Raw genomic sequence first — 9,513 nt, forward strand, 5'->3', positions numbered from 1 at the left:
GCAAACTCTTACACAAATGACTTCATCAACTGCACCAGGAACAGCTATTAATATGTGTAAGGATTTCCAGGCTAGAACCTAACAGCTGGGAAATGCTCTTCTAAAATAGGCTTGTGAAATGGGAAACTGTTACAGGTCTCTCAGTAGAACGCCCTTTTATTTTCAGGAAGATAAGATTGTTTATGACTAGCTGTATTCCTTCCAGATATCAAGCGCCAACTGAAATACAACATTGTCCATGATCATTATGTATAATAGCTGCAGTGTCTGCTCTATCACAGAAAACATCAGAGAAGCAGAATACAGAGAATGTGTTGAATGTGTTCCTGTAGAGGGACATTGTCCAGTGTTGGAATTACCTTCAAACTTAGTAAGGTGGCTCTGTCTAAAATTTCTTAGCTGCATAGAATGAAGGTTATGACTTACGTGAGTTGTCCAGGAAAGATGATGTCTTGGAGGATTTTTCTCTGGCATCACTTTCTAATTGTAAACTAGCAACTTCAAAAGCCTTCCTTTCTTTCTGTTTATTTTGTTTTGTTTTCCCCTGTGCGTCCACCTTCATCTCACTTCTGTATGTTCTGTTCTGCATATGGCAGGGATGCTGTTGTAGCAGTGGATCGCACAATTTCAACAGAAAATGATAACTTCCAGCCTCACAAGCGCTCCCGTCTCTATGGAATCACTACTGCCTTTGCTCAGTGCCCAGGAGGTAATCCAGATAATTCTCAAGTTTTTACAGCTATGCAGCACCTTGGCAGATAAATGAATGTAGTAGTAGCTCCCATTGACTACCTGCCAACTGATCTAGGTAGCTAGTGAAGAGCTGGTCAGTGCTTAGATTTCTGTTTACTCAGAAATTAAAAGCCACCTAATTTTTTTTCCTATTTCTTTTTCCCTGTAAAAGCAGTAGTTATGGTTTCCGTATGAAACTAGTATAGAGAGGGAAGAAGGGACCTGTTCTGTTCTTCTTGAAAGAACAAGTGTATGATCAATAGAAGGATCTGACGTGGCAAAAGCTGCTGTCTAGTCATTATCTAAATTGAATGCTGTTTTCATGGTTAGGGCCTTATTTACTTATTTGTTATTATGCCCCATCCTGGCAGTGTGCTTTGAGCAACCAGACCTGGTGGAAGATGTCCCTGTCTGTGCTAGGGGGGTTGGAACTAAATGATCTTTAAGGTCCCTTCCAACCCATTGGAAGGGTTTCTGTGACTCTATGATTTTTAACTTTAAACTACAGAAATATCATGGTCTTCCAGATGGCCTTAATGAGATCCAGGGTTTTTAAAAAGGGAATGTTGAGAACACAGCGGGTGGTAGAGTGGCTGCTCTGATCTTTCTGCTCTGTTGAATGTTAAATTTTTCATATACTTTATTGAAAAGCCCCTTGTGAAACTTGGAAGAGAGGAAGTTGATACCCTTGGAATAACAATTTGTCCTTGGGAAGCAATATCACTGTTCAGTTATGTTGTTCTTAGGAAATCACAGAAGAGTTCACTTTTCTCATTATTACAACACGGCTGGAAATAAAGGAGTTTGTGGTGCTTCTACCTTAGGACTAAAAACAACTAAGATCATTTCTCTTCAAATGATTCAATATATATAGTTAAAAACTTATTTGAAAGCTTTGTTCATGGCTTAAAAGCACATATAAATGTCATAATTAAGAAATCAGTTACATTGTTTTTACTAGTTAATTAACTGTTCCATTTTGGTAGGCCGTGTAAGACAAAAAACCATTGTATGCTCTGAGTAAACGCTTATGTTTATAATATTCAGAACCTTGGCATCATTTCTTTCTCATCATATATCCATTTCAAGTGTTTTTTTCTGGAACAGATGCTTTACCCCTCAGATCCATTACTTCTGGCACTGGCTTCTCTTTCATTTTACCCTTCAACATTAATATGCTCCTGCCCACCCACTTAATTTTATTTGGTTTTGTGGGTCACCCCTCCATGTTTTTGTAGTGGGTGGCATCCAGGGATGATGTCATGTAGTATTTTGGATTTTGTCCCCATGTGTTGCACTTATATTTCCTCACTCACTGTGTCTTCATTCTAATGTCTGTGACCACTCGGCCAATTTATGAAAAGCATTTCAGGAACAGCTCATTTTTTTCATGTTGCCTCTCCTGCTCTGTCCTTATATTATGATCTTTCTTTGGGGTGAATATCAGAAACAGGGGTATGATGACTCTCCTCTCCCTAAAGCATACTTTTGTTTCACTCTCAGTCTTGTTTTGGCTTGTTTTCCCAGTGTAGCAGTGTAATCTGCACTTCTTTTGTATTATGTGGATTGCATTTATTGAGGTTTTGTGGGTTTTTTGTGGTTTTTTTTTTTTCTTTAACATTTTATATCTCTGTTCTTTTCCAGGACATAACTACTGTACAGTGAACAATGGTGGCTGTACTCACCTCTGCTTGGCTACCCCAGGAGGCCGTTCTTGCCGCTGCCCTGACAACACAGTGGGAGTGGATTGTATAGAAAGAAACTGAGCATTAAAGTATATTAGGGCAGCAGACGCCTTTTGGAAATGTGCTGTAAACAATTCACTCCAATCAACACAATCAGGCCCTAAAGATGAGTGCTTCCTGCTGCTGAGAGCAAGCCATGATGCACATATGCAAGCACACACACAGGCAATAACTGTTTTGTAGCAGTTGAGCAAGACCGAGCTGCCCAGGTTGGGTCCAACTGTATCATCTTGTTCCTTGTAATATTATCTAGTTGCTCTTAAAGGTAAATGTGGAGACAGTAGCTCATGTGATCCTTTCACACAGTGATTATTTATAGGTGATCAACACTGCTTAGTGGATGTATTTGAAGTTTTTGTTAGACTTTAAGAGATTTATTTTTCTTCTGAGGTGAATTCCTGAGCAGTTTCCTAAAATCCACTAAACAAACTTCAGATACAGATCTCAGTTGCTGAGAGCTCATCAAAGAATGGATGTTGATTCATTTGGAGACATTCGGTTTTAGCGACACACAGTCACATTTGTTTCCTGAGAGCTTTTAAAATAACATTTCTGTGCTTGATTCTATTAGCCTGAAAGTGGTCTTTAAATTCTAGCCTAGAAGTCTTCCTCCTTTTGCAAACTGTGCTATCCCTTTTTGTAGACCATGAGAAAACATGGCAGTTAAAAATCTGGTTTCCAGAAAGGTCACCTATGTCTTGGTGCTTAAAAGAAAAAAAGACAGTAATCCGCTATTTGTGTGCCAGTGTTTAGTAACAGCAAAAAGTGTGCTGAAAATCAAAGCAAAGTTGATGTAATCATCACCAGTGAGTTCAGAGCAGGTAGGGAACATCAAAATGCACATTCTTATGTTGAATTAGCAGTACAAATCTGGGAGTGAAGTTTGACTTCCACACTGTGAAGGAAGGAAGCTTACCCACAAGCCAGCCTGCAGCAGCAGAACAGAATGGGGCTTGTGAAGCTTCTGCCAGAGCACATTTCACAATGTCATGATCAGAGTAGTAAGCTGACATCCTCATTTCCTCACTCCCTCTTCGGACACAACAGTAACAGTTTTAAACAGAGCCAAGCGAGTCTTAACTGTGTGACAACTTCCTCTTTAATTGTATATTTATCATAAAATAACAAAGCATATAAACATTTTAAAGATTTTTTAATAACTTTTTATAACTTTTAATTCATTTTATTCATACACTTAATCAGGTATGTTTTACTGTAAATATCAAAAATGTGTTGAAATGAAGGTGCTTAATAATTCTTTCTCCAGAATTATTCACATATCTGGTGAAATATTAAAGTTTACACTCTGTACAGGCATCTACAGTACAGTCAATAAAAATGTTTGGGTTTTATTTTCTGTAAAAAAGAAAGTTATGCCTGCAGAAGGAAGTGATATGTGGTGCCTCAAATCTCTTTTCCTGTTGAGTTCTGAGTTTTAGCTAACTCTTTTATCTGGTGATGATATTTCTCTTGTAAGATGCAACACCATAGGGGAAAAACTGCTGTTGGGGTTTTTGTATGTTGAAACCCATAGGATACTTTTATTCAAAACAAGTATGGGAGAGTGCTTAAACAGACAGCTCCCTCTGCTCTGACACAGGACACTGATTGCTAATGGTTGTTGAACTTTCAAGTAAGCATAATTCAGTTATATCACACTTCAGACTTACATGCTAGTGGAAATATAGGGCAAGGACTACATTAAGCATGTGTACTGGATGCAAGCTCATTGAAGCGTGGTCTGCTGGAGGTGGTGATGCTGAGATTTAAACTCAACTTTTATGGCTACAGCCTGTCTGTGCCTCAAGGAGGGTGGCAAAAGGCTCTGTAGTACTGTGTAGATAGACAGCTGGAGCATGCCTGTCAAGTGAGCTGTTGGAAAGGCAGACAGCGAGTCACAAAGAGTGCTATTGAGATCTAAAGGGTGGTGTGTGGAATTACAGGAGGAGATTGGTGTTTATCCACAGTGGGGACTACACATGGTTGGTGGAAATTGGGTCTTTAGTTTATTATTCACTCTGTGCTTTGATTTTATTTTGTTTTATTTTGATCCTTCAAAATTGATGATTGCCTGCTTTGTATAGGGACCAACACAATATTTCTTTTTGTGCATTATGGCAATTGCTAATTTACTAAACCCCAGTCGGCTAATTCTGTGCTTATCAATGAACAATGACAGATGCCAAAGAAAATACACCTCAGCAGAACTTCTAGCGTTAATATGTGAGCTCTTACATAGTCTGTAGGACAAGGAGAGAAATTATATTACTATGGGCTCAGTTTTTGAACTGAGTGACTCAATTCTGGTATCACGTCTGGCAGTAGGTAACACCTATATTGGGGAAACTTCAGCAGATCTGTGTCAGCAGTGTAGATGTGGCAGTTTACACAACTTTGATCCAACCTTCAGCATTCTGGTCCCTAAAAATAAGGAACATTTTTAAAGGCTTCAACAGGTTTTGTTTCTCAGCAAATACTTGTTGATCACTTTAGCTGTCGTAGCTCTATGTCTGAGTGCAGCAAGGGCTAAGCTGTTCCTTCAGGGAATGGAGACCAGCAGAAGCAGTGGCTTCACCTGCAAGGAACCAATCCCGCTGTATCCCAAGTGAGGCAGACAATGCCATGAGAGTAGTTGGTTAAGCCCAGGGGCCAGAACATCAGGCAGTTCTGTAGTGACAGGGTAGGTCCAAAGTCAAGTTGGGAAATTGAGTCAGGATCACAATCAGGTCTGGACAGAGTGACCAGGATCAGTGATTTCCAGACAAGTCCATAGTGGTGAGGCAGGCCTGTAGTCAAAGATGGGAAGGTGGTGTGGATCTGGATCAAAATGAGGGGCATGGCCATAGCACAGCTCAGGCAATAGCAGGGTGAGAGCTTCAGCTTTATAGCAGCCTTTAAGCAAAAGAGCGCTGCCCTTATAGAGGCAACCCAACAGACTGTTTGAGGGTGAGCCTCTGCTGAAGTTCCTTCAAGTTTTCTTCATACCTTCTATCAACCTGCTGGCCTTGTACAGTCAGCTAAGCTGCTAGTGGTTGGAGTGTGCTCCAGGTCTTGACTCTCTGGAGTTCTTTATTCCTGTATAAATTTGCTTTCTCATTGAATCTTGCTCAATCTTTGTTCTCCAAAATGATCTGTGGTGTTGAGTTCCTTATTTTTATTACAGCTTGGGCAAGAATCTCATCCTTTGATGAGATATGGCATTAGCCATTCCAGGATATCTGTCCTATGCCTATTGTATTTTTTCAGTTAAATGTTCAGAAATGTTTTGAATGCTGCAAACGTGAATTTTCTCGTTCCTTCTTTCACCCCTAAAGAGTTAATGGTACCTTTTTATAATACAGAGTTTTTTCATGCTGACATGTCTAATTCATCTACCCTCTCATTTTCCTGGCTTGCTTATTAGTGTCTGCCTATTGTAGATTTGTTTGGGAGCAAGTATATTTCAGTTATATTTTTACATTGTATTTTGGTCTAAAAGCATAATGGAAAATGGGTTGTGTTTTATTTCATTATTAACATTTTCTTTTAGTATTATAATAGGCTGGGACTGGCAATCACATCAGTCTCTGGTCGAAGTAAAGATCCAGTGTGACTACAGCTCCCTTGTTTTGCTACAAAAAATAGTAGATTTCCAGGAAAGGAGAACAGTAGCCTCCATGGTTAAACAAAAGACAAAATACAACTTAGATTTATTCCAGAGGCAAGCTAAGTGTTTCCTTAAATGCCTCCATTCAGATCTTCCAGCACACATGGAAATACTTGATGGTAAGACCATTGGTGATGTTTAACAACGATGTAATAAGTTGCAAAACAGTGAAATTACTTAAAGTAGTACCTGGCTTCCTGGTGACTTAATGGGGTGGTTCAGCTACCTTTCCATCCAAAGCGTGTTAGAAAACCCCTACTTTACCCACTTTTTAACCTGTAAAGCATTCTTTCCTCATGGTGGAAATTCAGTGTGGCTTTCTGAAACACAGCATCCCGACCAGTGTTGTTCCAAGTTGGCAAACTGCTTACTCTGCAGTTCTTCAATTGCACAGTTTTGTCACAACATATTGGATTTTTAACTTGCAGGCATATAATCAAGAATGACAGATGAATGCTAGAGGATAATGGCCTTTCAATGGTAGTGTCACAATGCATCAGTTGAACCTATGGTTAGATGCAAACCTTTCTGTGTAGTATTTCATAGTGTATTGCTTGGACATCTTGCTGGGGATTAATAAAAAAAAGGCAGGATGTGAAACACACATGGCTATACAGAATACAGCTGTGAGAAGCCCCCTGCTTGGCCAGTCTGCAAGAACTAAATATTACCTCCAGAAAGTCCCGTTCCTATCTGAGTCCCTAGCTGGGGATCTGGCAGCAGCCTGGTCATAATGCGGTTGAATCACCTCCTTTGTTAAATTCTACTCTACTTGAAATCTGTCCTATATCTTAGGATAAGTTTAGAACAGCATGCCACCACTATAGGTGACAGGTCAGTATATTGTATCCTACAGATGTGCATATTGTTGACTCCGGAGCTTTGTTTCACTAACAAAAGGTTCAGCTGCCAGTTGAATGTGGTGTGTGGGCTTCCCTGTTGCTTTGTGGCAAAGCAGTAACTTAATGTCCTTCTTTTTCCAGAAGGATTCTGGAGTTGATGAATGGGGACAGACTGCCATTCCTGCAAAGTAATCAGGATGGTATATTTGAGCCTTTAGCTTCTTTGTCTTAAGTATTCACCAGAGTCCATTCAGTCTGTGGTGGTGTTGCTTGCTCTGGGCAGGAAGTGTTTCCTACCCAGTGGGGTGTCTGGAACACACAGGAAGCACATAGAGCAGCTGCTTAGTGCAGGGCCTTCAACTTGAGGAAAATGGGGTGGTGTACAGATGTTTGTGGGGCATGCCAAGTGGCAGCTGTGGATCTGACCCAGTAACTTGCACAGGAGCATTGGGGATGACAGTGGAAATCTTTCCAGGAGCTGTGTAGTATTTTGGAGAAAGGGGAAATGTGTTGGAAGGCAACTGAAGGGCAAGATTTTATGGCAGTGGTTGCAGATGTGTGTGAAGTTTGGGAGGTGGGGGAAGCAGCTAGCATGATGGTGGTGATACTGTGCTTTTGTGGCCTTCAGTTAGTTCAGCAGTATGATACAGGGAAGGGGTGAAGGAGACCAAGATGCAGAGCTGTTAAGCTACAGTAGGTTTTGGAAACCTTTCCAGTCTCTTCTTTTCCCAGTACTACCATAGTATTGCACTGACTACAGCCATGTCTTCAGGCACTGTGAGATGAACTGTGGGATCCCAGATCCAATTCGGTTTAAGGACAAAACCCAAGAGCACAAGTTCTTACTACCTCTCTTCCCTACTTTATGCAGATGAGGAACCCAAGCGGATAAGCCAGAAGAGAGTAAAAATACAGTCCATCCAGCTTCCTACCAGAGGGAGGGCATGCTGCCAAGCATGGCTTCCCTCATTTCTGACACTGCCCCGGAATACTCCGGTGAGCCACTGCTGGCATTTCATGGTGCAGCTGCTCTTCCACATTGGTACTCCCCAAATGGTTTCTAATCCCCACTTGCACCACCCCTTTCAGGACTGGATAATCTAGCTATGACTTGCTGTGCACATTAACAGTGCTCAAAGTGTGTCACAGGGCTCTTTAATAATAAACAAGGACAAAAAACTAGTCTGCTAACAAGATGTTAAACCTAATTCAGCAGCTTGAATCCAAAGGTCCCTGTTGACACATCTGTAAGCATAAGATTTTTTTTTTTCTCCTTGCATTGTATTACAGGCTATCTTACTGGTTATTAACCTTTGAGCAGATGTATCTCATGTAATTTTAAGTGATTGCACTGTAATTAATGATTTATCCTAGAAGCCTGTTGTCCTTTCAGACATACACATATGGGAAATGGCAAGCCACACAGCTAATTTCGTTCTCTTCCAGGCAGCGTAACCTTCTAGGATCTTGGCTCCCAAGTGACAGTGCAACCCTGACACTGATTTCTTCACAACAGTAAAAGCCTGATGTGGTGATAACTGGCTTTTGTGCTTATATGCTTTGTAACTCAAATGTATGCATGCTGATGTGCCACACAGACATTTTCTGCTGACCTTCACCAGCACAACATAGAATTTTGCTTCATATTTGTTTCAGCCTAAATCCTGACATGTCTGCGATAGATCCTGTGCTTTTACACTCAACCAGTAAGGCAGAGTATGAAGTCTGATGTGGGATGTATCTTCTCCAGATAGATGTGTCCATGCTCTGTCATGGCAGGAGCAACTTCCAGCAGTGTTAGATGGCTGTGGTCTTTGTGTGCTTTACCTGTCTGTGACTTGTATTCCTTTACCTGGTAGGTCTTACTGATTGATTAGTTATGAACTTGAGAGTCTGGCCTTTGCCAGTAAAGATGGTTTTTATGTTACCCATTGATTAAGACAGAGAGGAGGAAATTGTTTCTCTCAGGGGAGATGTTGCCACAGATTTATGTGCTCCCTGCGAAGGCTCAGTCCACTCTGGGTGTTCCCAGAGTTCTTTGAGGACCAGTTGGCAGTACTCATACTTGTCTAACTGTTTCTTAGTTTGTGTGCTAGATTGGCTCCTTGTGAGAAATGACATTAGAGTCTGAAAACCTCTGCAAATTACACTTTTGTTCTGATACAGTGGTTTATCACTAATGGGGCAAGAAACTGCAGCTTCGTTTTTGTTCTCTAGTTCTGTGACACATTTATGTTCCTGCGATTATGCAGGGTTTTTATTTTTTATTGTTTCAATTTCAACTTGATTTTTTTTACTTGAATGAAGAATCACAAAGGGAGGAGGAGTGTTTTCTTATGCATAAAAAAAAAGCCAACTCCATAGGACATTGTTTTAATGAGCAACAAATGTACAACAGCAAAGAGATACACAATATGAGTGTGTTCACAGATTTTTATCAAAAGCTTTTTTTCCTGGAGCCTCAGCTCTTATGCATGACCCTGAATAACCCTGACTGCAAAAAGCAAATAAAAAAGCTAACAACGTGATGCTAGCTTTTCCCAAATGT

The 9,513-nt window shown here is 40.6% G+C and overlaps 1 protein-coding gene across 1 annotated transcript in view; it reads left to right on the top strand.

The window, feature by feature from the left end:
* NID1 (nidogen 1) overlaps positions 1–3,870 on the top strand; it is a 47,245-nt gene extending 43,375 nt beyond the window's left edge. Inside the window, exons 19-20 of the mRNA XM_065680234.1 lie at positions 597–709; positions 2,377–3,870. Coding sequence (XP_065536306.1) covers positions 597–709; positions 2,377–2,498 — 235 coding nt within the window. The 3' untranslated portion in view covers positions 2,499–3,870. The remainder of the gene's footprint in view (positions 1–596; positions 710–2,376) is intronic.
* Positions 3,871–9,513: the final 5,643 nt, after the last annotated feature.

The sequence above is a fragment of the Lathamus discolor genome, chromosome 5 (assembly GCF_037157495.1).
Source record: "Lathamus discolor isolate bLatDis1 chromosome 5, bLatDis1.hap1, whole genome shotgun sequence".
NCBI lineage: Eukaryota > Metazoa > Chordata > Aves > Psittaciformes > Psittacidae > Lathamus > Lathamus discolor.